Source organism: Cucumis melo, chromosome 9, assembly GCF_025177605.1.
Source record: "Cucumis melo cultivar AY chromosome 9, USDA_Cmelo_AY_1.0, whole genome shotgun sequence".
Taxonomy (NCBI): domain Eukaryota; kingdom Viridiplantae; phylum Streptophyta; class Magnoliopsida; order Cucurbitales; family Cucurbitaceae; genus Cucumis; species Cucumis melo.
In genome coordinates this window covers 452,709-472,803 of record NC_066865.1, presented here as the reverse complement: position 1 = coordinate 472,803, position 20,095 = coordinate 452,709, and the positions used below count along the sequence as shown (strand labels likewise).

The 20,095-nt window shown below is 34.2% G+C and overlaps 2 protein-coding genes and 1 non-coding gene across 13 annotated transcripts; all 3 read left to right on the top strand.

The window, feature by feature from the left end:
• The first annotated feature begins 773 nt into the window (after positions 1-773).
• Positions 774-2,378, top strand: LOC103498704 (putative UPF0481 protein At3g02645). The gene has a single exon (XM_008461420.2). The coding sequence runs from the start codon at positions 774-776 to the stop codon at positions 2,376-2,378; it is 1,605 nt and encodes a 534-aa protein (XP_008459642.1).
• Positions 2,379-4,160: 1,782 nt separating this feature from the next.
• TRNAQ-UUG (transfer RNA glutamine (anticodon UUG)) lies at positions 4,161-4,232 on the top strand. Its single transcript has one exon. It is a non-coding gene; the product is annotated as a tRNA-Gln (tRNA).
• A 3,625-nt stretch (positions 4,233-7,857) lies between these two features.
• Positions 7,858-16,269, top strand: LOC103498705 (SART-1 family protein DOT2). Of its 11 annotated transcripts, XM_051090093.1 has the most exons (15): positions 7,859-8,026; positions 8,183-8,356; positions 8,571-8,637; positions 9,368-10,251; positions 11,540-11,678; positions 11,773-11,827; positions 12,011-12,130; positions 12,205-12,301; positions 12,376-12,445; positions 12,580-12,639; positions 12,819-13,431; positions 13,881-14,293; positions 14,812-15,032; positions 15,129-15,213; positions 16,039-16,269. In XM_051090093.1, the coding sequence occupies exons 4-15, from the start codon at positions 9,368-9,370 to the stop codon at positions 16,108-16,110; spliced, it is 2,829 nt and encodes a 942-aa protein (XP_050946050.1). In that variant the 5' UTR covers positions 7,859-8,026; positions 8,183-8,356; positions 8,571-8,637; the 3' UTR covers positions 16,111-16,269. The 11 variants fall into 11 exon arrangements, with proteins under 11 accessions (XP_008459646.1, XP_050946050.1, XP_050946051.1 ...); XM_051090094.1 differs by lacking the exon at positions 8,183-8,356; XM_008461426.3 differs by lacking the exon at positions 8,571-8,637 and having other exon boundaries at positions 8,314-8,356.
• Positions 16,270-20,095: the final 3,826 nt, after the last annotated feature.

Here is a 20,095-nt window from a genome sequence, read left to right as displayed (position 1 = left end):
TTATATAATATATATTGTAGTATGACATTTCAAAGTTAATATTAAAATACAAAAGTCGATAATGTAAAGGGCACGTACTCCTGCTGACCCCTTAATAAATCCGTCCCTAGGTAAGGAGGTTGATTTGGGCTTTTGACCTAAATAATCCCGGTTTTCAAGATCTAAATAGACATAATACACTCTATTTCTAGATGGAAAAGGCGAAGCTCATGCATATTATATATTATTGGTGCTAGGACAAGGTTTGAGAATGTTGATTTGGGCTTTTGACCTAGACTATCCTCTTCTCTAGCCCCAAATACGTTGTCAAATAAGAGAAGGTGTACCCGAAGCTCATCCTTATTCGAGGATGAGGGTAGAGGTCGATTGGACTATTTCTCTTTTTGTTATCTAATATTTGGCTATTTCGATGATTTTCTCTTATTTCATCTTCTAGTCTATTTTCAATTGTTTTCTTGGCCAAACTTTTCTTCCTCGTTGCATTGCTTCTACTTTTGGCTTAAAAGAAAGGGAATCACTCATATAACATTTTGAAATTTATTGAATAAATTAAAATCAAACTCAAAGTTGAACCAAATTTATATACTTTTAAGACTGATTATGAAATTTGTATCATAAATAAATACCAAATAAATCAAATACTAAAAAAGCACGTGACAGAATCTCCTTGAGTGAGGGAAAATCTTATCCACTTTATTCAATAATCCAATCAGAAATTTGCCGCTATTTCAGATTCCCCAACACTTCCATACCTCGTTGTCACTTCCTCGGCAATGGCTTCCGGATTCTCCATTCTCACCGGAACCTTCGACAAATCTCAGTGGGTTCTTCAAATCAACAATTTAGTAGACCAAAATGCCCTCCTCGACGCCACTCAGACCCCCATTTCCGTCTTCCGGCTCCCTGAATCCGTCCACGATGGCGACCCCACGGCGTACCTCCCACGCCATGTTGCGTTCGGACCGTTCCACCATTTCCAGCCAGAGCTTCACAAGATGGAGTTGTTCAAACTTGGCAAAGCCAAGAATCTGAAATGGGGTCCCCAAATCCATAAGCTCGCAGATCGGCTTACGCCATTAGAGCTCAAAATGCGAGCTTGTTTTGATCAAGCCCTTGAAATTAATGGTGAAACCTTATCATGGGTACTTCTAATTGATGGTTTGTTTTTAATTTACCTACTTCAAAATAAGTATATGAATTGTCCCCTTCGGTTCCCTTCAGAGATATTTTATGGGAAGTTATGGTCTGAGTTTGAGATTGTTTGTGATATGGTGAAGCTTGAGAATCAGATTCCATTATTTGTTCTTAATGAAATCTGCCCCAAAGAACCCATCAACTTCTTGGCTCCTTTTCTGTACCAATTTTGTGTATCTGTTTCCCCATTTCCATTGCCCCGTTTTAACCCTCAGTTGGAATGTTTTGGATTCTCTTCTTATTTGCCTGAAATCTTCGATTTGTCTCATCATTTACTACATTTTCTCTATTCTCTGATTTTACTTATTCCCGATGAGAGGGTGGTAATTATGCTTTTTGGTTTACGATTGGATAATTCTTCTTCTTCTTCTGTTGAATTTCTTAGCGAGAGCTTGGACATTTTGGGCTCTGTTATTAACATAGCCTTCATTCAACAAATCAAAGAGACCATTGGTTTAATCCAACGCTTGTTAAGACTTTTGAGCTCTATAACTAAACCAAATTTGGCTGAGAAAACCCCCCCTTTAATTATACCTTCTGCATCACACTTGAAATCTGCTGGATTCACTTTCAAATCCACCAAAAATGGCATCCTGAAGAGTTATTTTGATGAGACAACACTCACTTTAACATTGCCTTGTATCCATCTTCATGGGTTCACTCATGTCTTGCTCAAGAATCTAGTGGCATTTGAATCAATGGCAGAGCTGAATCCGCCTTGTTTGGCTAATTACACTGCGCTGATGAATGGATTGTTGAGAAATTCCAAAGACTTGAAGGTTTTGGAGAAAGCAGAGATTGTTCATAACCATTTGAACAGTGAAGAAGAGGCTGCAGAGTTGTTTTATGGGGTTGAGAACTCAACCAGGAGATTGAAGAAAGAAAGCCTCTTGGAAATCCATCTCAAGGGTGGTTTTAATTTTGAGAATGGAAGTAACTTCATTCAAGAAGTCGAAAGCAGCTATGAAATGGGGTTGGGGAACATGGTCGAGAGGATCAACAACTGTTATGGTAATTGCTGGAGAATGAAGATGAAGAAGGTTGTGTCTGTTGTATTCAAGTGTTTTGCTGTTCTCATCGTTGTCTTCCTCATCGTTCTTGTCACTACTAGATTTGTTTGCAATTTCATGAGCTGCCCTTTGGGGACGTTTATGACTACCACTGCTCTTCACCAAATGTTATGAGGTTAATTAAGTACTATTGGTATAATATTAAAGTTACCAACAGGTACAAGTAATTATTTATTAAACATAGTATTAGACTGGTGCATCCTAGAGATTTTATATTCAAGCTTCTCAATGTTATGTCCATAGATGAATGGAGTGTTTAAAGTATTGTTATATTAAATTTAATTTCAGACATTAGCACGACTACTTGCTGTAAGAATGTAACTTGAAAAAATCACCAGCTAGTTAATGAATTTTGTTAGTGGAGTTGTGTTGGCCATTGCTTTTTGTACGAAAACAGTTATGCATCATGTTGTAACTCTTGTCAAGAGCATTATGGTTGTCAGCAATATTTCTTTTCTAGAGAATGCATTTTTCCTTATTTGTTGCCAACGATGATGTTTTGTTTTTGTCACCATGAAAATTCTTTACCTTATAGATTTATTTCCTTTTGTCTCTCGTGTATATATTTGTAATTGTCTTTTAACATTAACCCATTTAATATTTTTAGAGATAAAAAATGTGGTGTGCGAAAAGATAAAGAAGCTTAAGTGTCCCTTTACATTGGGAGTGTCTTGTACATACGTAGGGTAAGACTGAAAATTCGTATTGATTTGGTTGGTGTGATTTTGTTTTGAAGTGATCATTGTATTGATTCTTACTTAAAGCTAAGGAGTCTGAGTACGAATATGGTGAAAATATCTCATATTGAGGAAGAATCTATCGGATTCGGTTGAAGGGGATTTCAATCAATAAATGAAACGGAACGATATTACATCAAGAGATTGGGGTATCAAGTTTAGGCTAACAATTTGTGCGTCAAAAGAGAGTCTCAGGTTTATAGGGAGCTTAAACTCTTTACTAGAAGTAAGTTCTTTGAGAGAAATGGTATTAGATAAGTACTATTCATGTGCAACAAGATTACTACTGTCTAAAGAAAAAAAAAAAAAATACCACCACAAATATGATATCTCAAATGACAATGAAAAAGTGTCGAATCTAGTTCATAGATCTTGAAAAATCCAATCGGTGATGTGATGCTTAACTTATGACTTTAAAACCCTAAAACATTATTTTCTTGGTCCTCTTTTTCATGTGATAAATGCTAAAATATAGGTGTTTTAAAAAAATGGCAAAAACGTTTAAGCTTTTGAAGCATTATGTATTTTTTAATACATAGACACAATTCTTAATTTAAGTCAAGTCAATTTAATCTTTTAAGAAAATCACTATCTAATCAATATGCTTATTAGTTAATCCATTTCCATACAAATATGACGTAGAAAAAAAATAGTATTTTATCTACGTCAATTATAATCATTTAAGAAATTGTATCTAAAAGATCGATAGCTTGAATCTTTTTCAATAAAGTTTCAACTAAGATGAACCGAGATTCACGTAGTTTTCTTCGACATATTATTTAATCTTTTCAAATCTTATGCTATTACCCCTTTTCAAATTTTTTCCATCCATCTCATGTAAAATCTGGTTTTAACAAATTTTCAAATTGACTTGTAATGCTTTCGTTGAAGGATTTTCAAATTTTGGAAAGATAAAAAAAAAAAAAAAAAAAATAAAGATTGATTTGAAAACTTTATGTAAACCTCGATTCTCATTTCGTGAGAAAGAAAAAAAAGAATCAATAGTTTACAAATAAGTTGAAAAAGAGAAATTTTAGATGAATATGGATAGTTGGATCTGAACCGAATAAGTAGAGATGAAACTCCTTCAATTAATTTCCTAATACTAATCTATTATATTACATAGATATAAATTAGTTATATTGTTATAGCATCTCAAGGTTCTATGGTGTAGTGGTTAGCACTCTGGACTTTGAATCCAGCGACCTGGGTTCGACTCCCGGTAGGACCTTTTTTTTGTGTTTCTTTTATACTTTTATTGGATCTGTTTGTCTATGAAGTGTGCATTTTCTTACTTTTATTGAAATTTCACATGTACGTTAAAACGTGTATAAATCCGAAAATATCATTTTGGTAACTATGCATTCTTGTGTGGTGTATTAATTAAAAAGACACAAAAGCCAAGGATCCTTCATTCTTGTGTAACCGCTCTATAACTATATAGTATTGGTTTAGTCCTGCACGGCCTGCACACAAATACCAATTAACTATTCTCACAAGCTTATTAAACTACAATTTACTTTCTCCTATTTCAAGTACAGGTAGGTCGTAAACAGTACTCATAACAACATATATATATATATATATATATATATATATATATATATATATATATATATATATATATATAATAATTAAGATCATGAGATCAGATCAATAGAGTAGTTTTACTATTAGAAAAACAAAATAGGTTTACAGAGATTTGAAGTAGGTGTTTGTTTTGATTTATGTGAGACATGCATGGTTTTGAGTCCAGTAAGTTCCACAAGTATAGCAAAATTGAGATCCACATATGCAGGTAATATGAGAGCAACCCTCTATTTTCTCCACATAATTCTTGCAATTTGGGCATCTTTTCCATTTCATCTTCTCCGCCAACTTCACTATCATCAATTCTTCTTTCAATTTTCTTTCCATTCTCATCAATTCTTCTTTCAATTTTCTTTCCATTCTTTGTGTGCTATTATATGGTTTTTTAATCATTTCTCCCCAAGGGTTAAATACTAAACAACGCTAGAGAGGATGAAGAGGCATTTGAAAAAGGGTCTTTTCCAATTCCATTATTAATTGCATCGCCTCATCGGATATTGAAAAAAAGAGATCAATATATATATAGTGTGGAAAATTCTTTTAATCTGCCTCGCAAATTGCTGCATGCATTTCCATTTAATCTCAGTTATTGCGTCTCTTTGGCTTTAATATTGTTATTATTATCTTTTAAGAAATATTTGGCTTTAAATTCGGATTAGTAGAAATAAAGGACGACCCTATTTTTGTATGTATTATTATATAATGTAATTTCAACTTATATAAATAAACATGTAAATCTTTTTTCTTTTTATATATTTATATAATATATAGAATACGAATTACATGAATTCAGTGCAATACTTTCCATCTAATAATGCACAAAATTAAATTGAGATAATGAGTTCATATATATATACACACACATACATATTGTATATACTGAATTTTCAAATCTTCCCTTTATATGTATATTCAGATATTGTGATATTGAGATATTGTGTCTCTATATATGTATATAGATACTGAATTTAAAATATATAAGTTCATTTTATGATCTTTGTAATCAAATCCCTTCATATATGTATATAGAAACTTATGAAATTTTGTTGTTTTTTCCTGTCTTTTGGGGCATTTTTCATATTAGTACATTTCATGACTTTTTTTGTTCAATTATAAATTGATGACAAGTTTTTCGTTTGTGGAAAAAGTGTATGAAATGAGTTTTTATGACTTATTTTTCACATCCCATCCATTCTTGAGCTGCTATTCATGGGTCATGCATGAAATTTCATTTTTTGTTGCAGTGAATGAAAAAGTAAGTCTATCCATCCATACGCAATGCTATCAATCATCCGCCAATTATATAACTAATAAGTTAGGGGTGAAGATATTTAGCAACAATTTTCACAAACTCATATGTCAAGGTCACTAGAGGGTTATTATTACGTGGATTTATTCTAATGATTTATACTTGGAAAGTTTCTTTAAAGTTAGGTTATTACTAAAATTAATCATTGCCATTCAATTCATTGAGCTTTTTAGCTCATATATATGCTACCCTTTCGATGCGTGTGTGTGGAGGGATGGGTATGCTTTCCAAACACATGTAGTAACCTCATGCTATATGATTTAGATGTATTTAGACGATTATATCCAACTTTTTTTTATCTCCCATCAAATTGTGTAGTTACAATTTGACAATTTTTTCTAAAATCTAAGAGAATGCATTCAAGTATTTGTCTTTTTATTTATGGTACTTCCGTGCCTCAGCAGATTCAGGACATGCATGACGGCCACCCCACTTAGCTCCACAACTATAGCAAAATTTAGTTCCACACCTACAAATTACATAAGGGCAACCCTCGATCTTCTCCACATAAATCCTACAATGTGGGCATCTCTTCCAATTCTGCTGCTCCGCCAACTTCATTGCCAACAAATCATCTCTTCCATTTTCCTCCAAACACAGCTTTTGAAACTCCTCGCATTCTACTTCCGCATGCCACTTCACATTACACTTGGCGCAGAACATTCTATTACACCTCGTGTACACTCTGCTTCCTTGGCTGGCTCGTCTCCGTCATCGATAAGCGCCACCGAGCAGTCCATGAAGGGGCAATAGATGAGTCTATGGTTCCCTAGAATGAAGGCCTCGCATAACACATCTCCCCAGCGATCAAACACAAGTTTTTGGGGATGAAGGAATGACAGATATCTGGGTGTAGCAATGCCTGGCAGTCTGTCTGTGGACACTTGACGTTGGCTATGTTATCTTCCAATTTGGCTGCGATGTGACTAGAGATGCGATCTTTGCAGAATGAATGGGAGCACTCGTGGTTTGTGAACATGTTCATCGAGGCTTTGTCGTCTGTACAGATATTGCAAGTAGTTGTGGTTTTATCATCATCTGCCATTATTATTAATGTTTGGAAATGGGCTCAAGAATTAATATTATTATATTTTGGCAGTCGGTAAGGGATAAATATATAAAGATCGATCGATCAGCAGGACCATTGGAAAAAGAGGTTTTTCTTTTTTTGGACTGCTCACTGCAAAGTGATTGGTTTGGAAAATATACATGCATGGGAATGAATGCCAAAATATGCAAATTGATAAGAGATGGCAATTAGAAAGGAAGGCGTCTGTTGGGTTCAATTTCGAATTGGGAGACTCATGTTTGGATTGAGGAGGAAAATCAAAGGATAAATATTAAACTAAATATACTACATAAATTTCAACCAAATGAGCATAATGGTATATTCTAAAATTTTACCAACGAGGAAGAATCTTTACCTATCTATTTTATTCTTACATTTTTCATAAATTCTCATAGCCATTTGTTGAATGGTTGTGATGGTTTGAATGTGGGTGTATGCTTAAAAGATGGTAGAAGTAACCTTTGAGAGACAATAAATGTGACTTCTCTAATTTTTAGTCTACACAATAAATTTATATATTCAAAGAAGTACAATTGATGTTAGCAAGATGCAACTCTTCGAGATAGGATAATGTAATAAACAACACTTATATGCATCTATTTTCAAAATACGATGCAATAAACACTGTTTGGATGTATCGGGTTCAGTTAGAGTGTAAAGAAAATAATTGCATGAGATAGAAAGTTTAGAGAAAACGTATATATAAAAAAAAATGAATTTACTCGAATTGAAATAGTAATTAATATTTATAAACATTTTCAATCGGTCTATTATTTAAAAAGAAAAGAAAGATTAAATCATTTCTAACTCATAGGGGCAAATAACAAATAATTAAAAAAGAAAAAAAGAAAAGAAACAATTTTCATAAAAGAATGCTTTTAGTTAATCCTTCGCGCCCTCGTCTTCTCCCTCACTCTCAGGTTTTCTTTTGGGTTCCCATCACGCGCCCGGGTTTCCATCTTTTCCTTGCGCCCAATCTCCGATCGCTGCCCTCCTCCTCTTTGTTTCTATTCCCCCCGGTTCTCCCCATCTCCGCCTGCTACCGCAACTCACGCCGGTTAGTGCCTGTTTTCTCTCTCTCTCTCTCTCTCTCTCTCTCTTCTTCCCTTTCTTTTTTCTTATTATTTTTCCCTCTCAATTTCTTCCTCACTTGCCGCACTGGTCTCCTTCCTTGCCCGAGCGCCATTTCGCTGCCGCTGCCGACGGTGGTTAGAAAATAGTGGGTTTTTTCGGGCTTGGTTTTCCATTGATAGTGCCGTGCGGAAGTCGCCTGTTTATCCTTGGTTGGCTCCATTTCGACTTCATGCTATTTTAACTTTAGATTCCGGTTTTGGAGGATTTTAGCGTGCTGTCCAGCAAAAGTTAAGTACGTTTTGGGGAATTTCGAGTAAGTATCGAAGCTTTTTTGTCCTTTCGAAATTCACTGCAAATTGGGCTTTAATGTCTAAATTTCATTATGTCTAGGTTTGGATCGTGTCAAAGGTTTTATAGAAGTTTTGGATCAAAGGCAGCTTGGGCAAAATTTTTAATGTTTTTTAGAGTTAAATTACAGTCTATATATAGGTCCTAAATCTTGAAACTAATTTAAGTTTATGCTTTAGGATGAGATTGAGGGTTCGGTAAGCCAAAGGAGAATTGTTCTGTTCATAGTCGGGGTTTAATTGTGAGGTTAGTGGTTTACTTATAGAATGTCCTGGTGCTAGGTTGGGCAGAATTTGATCGAGCTTATGGCTTTGCCAACCAATTTGTACATGATAGCTTGCATTGCTAATTGACGCTTTGAAATTTCCATGTTGTTATCATGATGAATACGTTTGATTGTGGGACCTCGTTATTGCATGTTACATGTCGTAGTTCGTTTAGTTTAGGGGCAGTTACCCTCCTATGCACTTCTTAGTTTTATTAAAAATTATGTACATCATCTCAGACATCTCAACTCCAAAGAATAACTCAAATCTATTTTTTATCTTAGAAGAATAGAGAAAAAAAACCTTAAATGCTAGGAAGTCCATGATTAAACTAACAAAACTAACCTATTTTTACCCTTTAACCGAGAACAAGCCTTAAATAATAGAACATTTACAGTGCAGTAAAAGGAAAGGATAAAACGTAATCATTAACCCTGTAAATACAATGTAAAAACAGAACAACTAAGTGGCATTATTTTCCCTCTCATCTCTGCTTCATATGTCGGTTTTTGTGCCTACCATACTCTCCTTGTTTGCTATGACGACCACCCCCCCCTACTAGTATCATGTATTTGATGTTTTTAACTAATGCCCTCTGCTGTTGTTGTTATAGTTTGCTCCAATTTTCTTTCCAGTATATATCTTTCTGTATGACTTATCCTTTTTAGGCGTTAATGGAAATTTAGAGGCAAACTATTGAACATTTTCAGATGGATTGGGAACGGTCATCCGCACCTGATGAGAGAAATGGTGATGACTTAGGTTATAGTGGAGCAGAAAAGTCCAGTAAACATCGGAGTGAGGATCATCGAAAGAGTAGTCGAGGGGAGGAAAAAGACCATAGAAGTAAAGATCGAGAACGATCTAAGAGATCTAGTGATGATGCATCAAAAGAAAAGGAGAAAGAGGTAAAAGATTCAGAAAGGGATCGGGTTCGTAGTCGGGAAAAGAGGAAGGAAGACAGAGATGAGCATGAAAAAGAAAGGGGCAGGGGTAGCAAAGTTAAAGACAAAGATTATGACAGAGAGATTTATAAGGATAAAGAATATGAGAGAGAGAGAGATAGAAAAGATCGAGGAAAGGATAGAGAGCGTGAGAGGGAAAGAGAGCTGGAGAAGGACAATGTTCGAGGACATGACAAAGAGAGGGGAAAAGAGAAAGACAGAGACAGGGACAAAGATAGGGATAGGGATAGGGATAGGAAGAAGAAGGACAAGGACAAGGACCGATCAAATGAAATTGAAAGGGAGAAGGGAAGAGAGAAACACAGAGATCAAGAGGACAAGGAAAGCTACAGGAACGTTGACAAGGAGAGGGGAAAAGAGAGAATTTTGGAAGATGATAGGAAAACAGATCAAACCAAGCAGAAATTACAAGATAAAGAAGGAATTGGTAGCAAAAATGATGAGGAAAGAACTGGTTGGATTGCAGATGAGGGTAAGGATTATATGCTAGAAAGTGATGGTGAGAATAACAGGGACAGAGATGTTAACCAAGGGAATATGGTCCAGCATTTGGGAGGTGAAGAAAATTTTGATGGGTTGAAAGTCGGAAGTCATCCTTCTTCGACTATGCTTGAGGAGCGCATTCGGAAGTAAGTAGATTATTCACCCTTTACTTTCTATAAATATATTCACCCTTTACTTTCTATAAATATGTTATCTGTGTAAATGTATTTGAATATCAAGTGCATGGATAGGTAAAAATGAACAATGAAATGTATTGCGGCAGAATTTGATAGTAACACCATGCCGTGTAGATTTTGCTCAGTTTTGCTTTACTTCATTATAATTTGATAATAAGATTTTCCTTAGGTAGATTGAACTTCAATTAATGCAATTGTATTTATACTGTATTTTATTCTATTTAGTGCTTAGAGAAGTTTTAGCCTTAACTTGGAAAATGTTAGTGATATGGTTACATTACTTGCTGATTTGTTAACAAGTCATGTAGATGACCAGGGTTCTTACTTCTAAACTTTTGAACTGGACCAACATCATATGGAATTGGAAAGATGACCATATATAGTTTTTTGAAAAAGAAAATACATGGTACAAACTAAAATAAGTGATGCAAATTCAAGCAGGAGAAGAGAAACGTCCCACCGAGGATTTTTGTGAAAAACTCAGATGAGATTAATCAAGAAGAGGCTGTGATTGCGAAAAAAATATTGTGATGTGGTCACCAAAATACATGTTCGAATCATGCATCTTCCATAATGAAGTTCTAGTACATGTTAGTGTTGGATCAAATTCTTGGGATAAGGGACCCAGAAGTTCTTGATTTTTATTGTTTCGATAGACTATTAGTATTACATAACCTCCTATAAAAAGAAAACACTATTACATAACTACAACTTTTTATTTTTTTGGAATAGAAACATTTCATTGATAGAATGCAATAAAGGGCAGAGCCCTAACACCCAAAGGTGATTACAGAAAATAATGCGAATGAGACACAAGATAATAAAGACTTAAAAGCTTAAAAGGATGCTTATATTTTCACCAGAACAAAGCAGTAAAAATAACCAAATCCATAAATTGATCAAATCTGGAAAATGGTCTCGAAAGAAGTGTTTGTTGTGTTCACCCCAAATAATCCATAAAAAAGTTGTAGTTAGTACATAACTACAACTTTTTAGTTTTTAGCATTGCTAAAACACCCCGTGCTCTCTTGGATATAGGGTTATATGATTATCTTAGATGTTATGATGGTTTGTGGATACTTCTTTCGTTGTAGCAAGCGGTTTAAAGTTTTGTTCTCCCTACAAGTGAACATCTGACTTAATGTTGTGACTGGGAATTTACATGTAAATGTACTTTCTGTTTAACCAATATGTGAATTGACTTGAAAGCTCCATTTCAATCAAATTCTTGATGCAGCATGAAAGAAGACAGGTTAAAGAAGCAAACTGAAGAATCTGAGGTTTTAGCATGGGTTAAAAGGAGTCGAAAACTTGAGGAGAAGAAACTTTCTGAAAAAGAGAAAGCCTTGCAGCTTTCAAAGATTTTTGAGGAACAAGTTAGTTAACGGCATAACACTGAGTCATTTGCAGTCTTTTCTTTTATAATGACGACACGTGTGATTGTAATTGTGACATTTTGGAATTTCTCAGGACAATATAGATCAAGATGTAAGTGACGATGATATTGCACCAGAAAATACAACTAGTAAGAGTTCTTACGCACCCCTTCTTTTCTTGCACGCTTACTTTTCTTTTTTTTACTTCCACGTCTTATTAAAACCTACGTGGTTTTAAACTTCTAAAGAGGTGTTTATGCTTCAAAAAGGCAAGAGAGGTTATTTTATGTTTCTAAAATGGTGGCTTATCTAATTCTGTATGTAATTGTCAGATAATCATGATCTAACTGGAGTTAAAGTACTCCATGGCGTAGACAAAGTACTAGAAGGTGGTGCGGTTGTCTTAACCCTCAAGGATCAGAGTATCTTAGCTGATGGCGATGTTAATGAAGGTAAATACATTGGTTCTTTTTCTTTAATTTCTTGCCCAAAGTTCTTAAGTACTCATATATTTTTTATGCCTCAGAGTTAGATATGCTTGAGAATGTGGAAATTGGAGAACAGAAGCAGAGAGACATGGCCTATAAAGCAGCAAAAAAGAAAACGGGGATTTATGATGACAAGTAAGTTATTTATTGAAGTGCTCTATGAGCTATTCTATAGGCTGCCTCACTTCTTACCCATTTTTCTATTATAGGTTTAATGATGAAAATGATGGCGAGAAGAAGATGCTTCCACAGTATGATGATCCAGCAGAGGCAGATGAGGTGTTTGGTTTTTCTTTATTACGTTTGTCTATTTCTAGGAACATGGACCTCTATATCCTATCCACACTCTTTACTCGAATCATTTCTAGAATAGGATCATAAGCATTCTCTAAGGACTGCAATTTGTGTTGCAGGGCCTAACCCTAGATGGAAGAGGAGGTTTTAATAATGATGCAGAAAAGAAGCTTGAGGAGGTAATTCGTACTTTGCCTTTGAACAGATGATCGTGTCTCCATTTTGAATTAAAGTTTCTTCCTAATGTTATTCCAGTAACTATTCTTATATTCTACCTTGTTCCCTATCCATGATGATTGGAAATGGTTCAGTATATATAATCCTTTGTTTTGAGCTTGTTGCGGTTGCTCTTTGCCAGCTTCGGAGAAGATTACAGGGAACTTCTTCAGTTAAGCACTTTGAAGATCTTAATGTATCAACGAAAGTCTCACATGATTATTACACTCAAGATGAGATGCTTAAATTTAAAAAACCCAGGAAAAAGAAATCCCTTCGAAAGAAAGAAAAGCTAGATATTGATGCCCTTGAAGCGGAAGCGATTTCTGCTGGATTGGGTGTTGGGGACCTTGGTTCTAGAAATGATTCTAGAAGGCAAGCGAAAAAAGAGGAACAAGAGAAATCTGAGGCAGAAATGCGACTTAATGCATACCAGTCAGCCTATGCTAAAGCAGATGAGGCATCAAGATCTCTACAATTAGTTCAAACTAGCTCCACCAGATTAGAGGACAACGATGATGCTCTCATTGCAGATGACGATGAAGATTTCTATAAATCATTGGAGAGAGCAAGAAAATTAGCTCTTAAGAAGCAGGATGCAGCATCCGGACCAGGAGCAATTGCTCTTCTTGCTACGGCAACAACTAGCAGTCAGGCAACTGATGATCAGAACACAAAAGCTGGAGAGTTGCAGGAAAATAAGGTTATATTTACAGAAATGGAAGAATTTGTTTGGGGTCTCCAGCTTGATGAAGGTATCAAATTTCTTATTGTCCTTTTTTTTATTTACCATGTATTGCTATTCAGATTGACTGCCATAATAAGTTATAAGTCCCTCGATCAATCCTGTTCAGTCTTGAACACAGGGCACTTATTGATATCTATTCTTTCCCCCCTTCCCCACCTCATTGGGCTTTGGCTTTCTGGTTTTGTTAATGGTTCTTGCAGGCTTCCTGCCTTGCCCATTTTTTTGGATGTTCAATGTACACTTAATCATCCTGAGGAGGATTTTTTTTCTAGTGCTTCCTGAATATGAATTATAATGGCTATTGCTTGATTTAAGTAAAACAGAAATTCTGACATGCTATTTTCTGTACTAAATGGATATGTCACATTTTAAAGCTTTATCATTTGGCATATGGTTTTCAAAAAGTGAAGTACATAAGGAAAACCATAAAGATTAACGTCAGTTTTGTTCTTTCAGATGCTCATAAACCAGAGGAAGAAGATGTCTTTATGGATGATGATGAAGTACCAAAAGAAGAATATCATGAAGATGTTAAGGATAAAGATGGTGGATGGACAGAAGTCAAAGATACTGCCAAGGAAGAATCCATTCCTGATGAAAACAAGGCAGTTGCTCCAGATGAAACAATCCATGAAGTTCCTGTTGGAAAGGGATTATCCAGTGCACTGAAGCTGCTTAAAGACCGAGGAACTCTGAAGGAAAGCATTGAATGGGGCGGCAGAAACATGGACAAGAGAAAGAGCAAACTTGTTGGTATAGTTGATGAAGATGAACCTAAGGAATCTAAGTCAAAGGATTCTCGTTTATCTTCTTTGGTGGATTACAAAAAGGAGATCCACATTGAGAGGACTGATGAATTTGGGCGAATTGTAAGTTAGCTTAACTCTATAATTTACTTGGCCAAGTTGTTCATATTTAGTTTACTTGCATCACATATTCAGTATTTACTTGCTGGTTTTTGTATTAGTGGTGTATCTGCATGTGAGATAGAGGAAGGATAGCAAGAGTAGTGTAAATTTGACAGATGTATGCCAGGTGATTGACAGATGATGATTTTAAGTTGACAATGTGTTTTGTGACAGACCTAGAACAAGATTTTTAAAGGTAGCATAATAAGGAGTTGTGTGCCAAGTTAAAAACTTCAAATAGACCGATATGTTTTTAAATGCCTAGAATAACAGTTAGGGAAATGTATTTGTTTATCTTTACGGTGACTGGGTAGGGCTTTTGCCTATATTTGTTAAACCTTTATCTTCTCCCATCCCAATGGGGTTTGATTACTGTTTCTAGTCTATCTTTTCCATGGGCGGGTGCAGAATGTGACAATATTCCTATGTTTACAACCAAGGAGATTTCTATTCTCATTTGTGCCTTTTTACTGCACCAGATGACTCCAAAGGAGTCATTTCGTCAACTCTCTCACAAGTTCCATGGGAAGGGACCTGGAAAAATGAAGCAAGAAAAGCGCATGAAACAATACCAAGAAGAGTTGAAGTTGAAGCAGATGAAAAATGCCGATACCCCTTCCTTATCAGTGGAGAGAATGAGGGAAGCTCAAGCACAACTAAAGACCCCTTATCTTGTTCTCAGCGGCCACGTTAAACCTGGGTATGCTTGGCTTCGTTTGAACATGTATTTTTCCTTGTGTTTTGGTTTTTACCCATTCAGTTTATAACCGTTTTGTTATTTCTTCCATGTTTCTAGCCAAACAAGCGATCCAAGAAGTGGTTTTGCTACAGTTGAAAAGGATCTCCCAGGTGGCTTGACACCCATGCTTGGTGACAGAAAAGTGAGTATTCTTGTATTATCCTTTTTACTATCTTTTTATTATTTAATTAAATTTATGTTACTGAAGAAATTCTCTAGATTTGTTAGCTATTTATAAGTTAGAAACATATTTAATACGGGAGGTTTCCAACACATTTAGAGCCTAATTTCTTGCCAGTATCAATTATTCTTATATTAGGCAAGTTTGTTAGTTGCTTGCTTCTCTATCCATGCTTGCAACTTCAACAACTACCTCCTCTCACGTACCCTGTTTCACATTCCCATTTTTGTGTAATCTAATCGAAACACAAGCATTTCATTCTTTTTTATATTTTCAGGCTGCCGCCAAAGATTCTCGTATTTACTCACCCCTTCCTGCCATGGTTTTGCTGCAAAGAAAAAAAATAGTGGATTTAGATTTATGCCAATGTTTTTTTATTTTTTTTCCCATTTTGATATCGAATGGTTTCAAAAAATCTAATGGATTTCAACTTTACGCAATTCTTTTTCCAGTTTGAGAAGATATAATATATGTTCCATTCTTAAATTGGTGTAGATTATAGTATAACATTGTTACATGCTGAAAAGTAGACGCTACATAGCCTACATTCCATAGTATCTGAATCTCATTTCAACACACTCTAAGCATAGTCGTTCAAGTTTTCTATTGCCTTTTGTTACTAAGAATGTATCATTTTTAACCTTTTCGGCATACCAAACTGAAATCACTTCCTTTGTATCAGTATTTGTTTTGTTTTGTTTTGTTTTGTTTTTTTTTTTTCAGGACTTTCATTTCAATTATTTCTTGTCATGTTAATTAAATATAAGTTGGTCATTTTATTTTCAGGTTGAGCATTTCTTGGGGATAAAGCGTAAAGGGGAAGCTTCAAATACAGGCACAAAGAAAGCAAAAGTTTGAAGTCTTAGATTTATACCAGACTTTGTAGCAAGAAACCATGTTTAGTGTACTTTAGTCTACCAACTAGATGCAGCGTCGTATATTCATTCAATTTCATGCCCCCATCAATTCTTCTTCGATATTTGAATTGTTTGTATGATAATCAATTATATTCTTTCTTGTCGTGACTGTACAATGCGTACATTTTCTTTTTCAGGAAAATTTCTATATAAGTTACCAAATTAGGCGACTAGCTGAAAAAGTTTTATGCAAGCTAGATAAAAATTTCTAACAACTAGTGAAAGTATAAAAAACTTTAAATTAAATTATAATGTAGTTAAGTGAATCACATTATGTACGATTGTTGGAGCGGATGAAAGAAAGAGTAAAAAGCGCACAATGCAGTAACTCAAACAACACACAACGCTGCAGAATCATGTGTCCATGCTCGGGTTTTCTTCACGTTGGAGCGCTTCTTTGCAAAACTATTCGTCTAATATGTGGTTTTTTTCTTTTTTATGTCAGGGAGTATTGGTCAATTTCAGATTTCTCTCTCTCGACTTATTTCTATTTTCTCTATGTTTTCTTGTTTTTGGACATTTGGGACAATACTGTCTACCTTGGACCTTCATTAGTGGTTGACGTAAGTTTGCTAGCTTAGGGATAAACTCTTTTATTTGTTGTGAGAAATGAGTTTAATTTTTTAATCTCTTCTTGAATTGTGTTTGTGCTTTTTGTCTCGTTTTCATTTACGTGCTCTATGGTATGTTAGGTTTGATTTAATCACGTGATACACTAAGGATTTACCCCTAGTTGGTGATAGCCAGCTATAGGTTTTACCTATATCAAGTAGCTCAAATTGAAACATGCTTGCGTACTAATTCTTTATCAGTACGTTTGTTTTGAATAGTCCAATTTACAACATTGCATAAGACCGATTAAATTAATAATGAAATTGGTTAGTAGATTTAGGCTATATATCCAAATGGCTAATTGTCTCGGCATATCAAATTTGAGATTTTTTATGGAACATTATTGCTTCTAGTTAATCCAACGCCAAGTTTAATTAAGTTCTTAACTAATAATTTTAGGAGCTGGCCATGGTTGTTTGTTTAGAAGTTAATTTGGGATCGCGAAAGATAAAAATCGAAACATCTGTTTCCAAACAAAAGATTGATACAAGAACAAAGGTTTGAGTTATGAAAATGAAATCATACACACGTTAGAGAAATGATTTGGTCGTGGTAAAATTTCAACATTTTATTCAAAGAAAAAAGAAAAAACACTTTTTGGACTTTAGTACTACACTCATATTTAAAGAAAAAGAAAATAGAATTCTAATTGAGTAAACTCAGACTCCAAAGTCCAAAGAAAGCTAGTTAAAAGGATATTATAAAAGAATTGATACACTCATTTATATTCCAAAACATTTAGGAGTGGCTACAGAATAGGTAGGCTACTCTATCTTTCCAAAAAGTTTATTAATTTTGTGCATAAATGAAACTTTTGGGCTCTATACATTCTCACATCATCACAAAACTAAACCTTCTTTTTTAATGCTGTTTGACCAATAACTTGATCTTTTCATCTTTGTTCCTTAACGGATTTTTTTTTTCTTATCTTATGAAAATGTGGATAAATATACTTTTTTTTTTTTTTCCATTTATCGCTTGTCACATTAAAATTTATTTTAAAAGGTGAAAACTACTAAAATAAAATTTAAAAAAGAAAAAGAGAACAGCAAAACCATAGTATAATGAACAAATTAAGAGTTAGTGAATGTTTGGTCAGCCCACATCTCATTCTTTCAATATAACTTTGCCTAATCAAAGGTCGCAATGCGATTCTTCTTGTCTTTTCGTCTAAAAATGGTCAAAGCACATATCAACATTGATTGGACAAGAGAGACACTCCCAATCACAGACCAAATTTCAAGTGTGACTATATACTCATATCTATACTCTCTAAAATATAATGCAACTTGTTGAATAAATTAAATAAATGGTGAGAAGAAGTTTCGGTCTTCTGATCTCCCTTTTTTTAAGGAAATTTTTAAGTTTGGTGACATCAGTTTATATGTGCATCGTTTACTCTACCATTTTTTTTTTCTTTTTTTTTATTCGCCCTTTATTCACTTTACCGAATCCTTGTTCACACATAAGCTTTGGTTTTCAAAAAAGTTGATTCCAAATGACCCTTTTGCATGTGTGCATAAAAGTGCAACGGAAATTAGTAAGATAATTTTGGTGTTCTTGTAGAATTGTATCTTGAGATCAGTATTGGAGTGACAAAGACCTTCTTACTGATTAACTTTTGGTTGTTGATTTGTTTGGTTTAGAAAAAGCAATATCATTTTTCCAACACCCATAAAAAGAAAACGTGGAATTCTACTTTTGTTTGTTGTGTCCATGTCAAAATATACTTCTTCTTTTAAGCCTGATCAAAATCAAGCGGACACAAGAAAAATATTTCAATTGCTGCCAGCAATAGATGAAATTTTGGCTCACTACCACAGGTGTTTATAATGTAATTTCTTCTGCTAGAAAAGAGAGAAAAAAATTAGTGAAAATACCACTTCTGACCCCAACCATGTAAAGTACTAAAACTACTGTTGATATTTTATGCCATGAAATTGTTCTGAGTGCGTTGTCTGATAATATGTACAATATTTTGAGAATTATATGTGTATAATATTCCATAGAATTATTGGAAGCTTTAGAACAAGAAGTATGAATTGGAATAATTAAGCTTGAAAAGACATGCAATAGAAAAGTGACTCGATTCCAAAATGGTAGATGAGTTCGTTTACAACTAAATCTAAAAACTTGAAAACATTATTCTTTTATTTGATAATTAATGAAGAAAATTGTTCTAGATTTGTATTAGTTGCATGTCTCATTAAAACAAAGAAAATAGGGATTGTTTTATTAAGAACAACTGAGAGAAACATCGTGAAAACTTGAGAGAATGATCCGCTTCTAATATATAGACCATAAGTCATAATGCATTTTGTCAAAGAAAAAAAGAAAACATGCTGGCAGATCTACAACTTTTACCTTAATCGGCATGACATACCTCAGTACATATAGAAACTTTGTTTCGATGGGAGATAGTAATGACGTTATTTTTCATTCAACAATTTCACAGATCATCCTTCATTAAGGTGGCCTAATTTGCAACAATATTGTGGGCATTTCAAACAGCTAAAACACAGCAACAATATTGTTTACATAATTTGCACCACACAAAAACTAATCAGTATTAAATTAGCAGAAGCATGCATGCATGCATGCATTTTTATCAAAATATATTCATTTTAATTTAAGGAACTACTAAAACATTCTTTAATTATAATGAACTATACTCTATATATATATATATATATATATATATAATGTATATGGGAATGGAAATTTCCTTAGCTTGCTTTTAAAACCTTCTCCATTACCTACAAATAATAATTCTTTTCTTTTTCCTTTGTAAAAACAATATCATCGGCAATATAGTTATCGTAACCTAAATCTTTTTAAAAATTTAATGGATTTCACATACCAATAGAGACATTCTAGCTCATTAATATATCTATGATAGCATAAAACTTCTGTCACATATTTTATAATAATATGTAGCAGCTTAATTATATATTATGTACTAACTTGATTTCCTAATTAGTTCTCTCAAGAGAGAAGATCTGAAAGTTTAATATCCACTAATAATGTTTTACTTGCTTAGGGCGTTGCACACATTATTTCACTATAACCAACAATATTAATATTAATGGTAAATGGCATATGGGTGTTGCGAACTGCATATCATAGGAATAATGGAGCTCAAAAGCCTTCAACGATCCTAAACCAAAATATGGCATTAAATGAGGATAAAGTGAACTGTACTAAGTGGTGTTGCTATTTTTTTTTTAAGGAAAATGTTGTTGGTTCACTTTGATTTGGTCACTGAATGGGGAGTTTGGCCAACTTCAAATTAGATGGATCCATAGATTTATGAT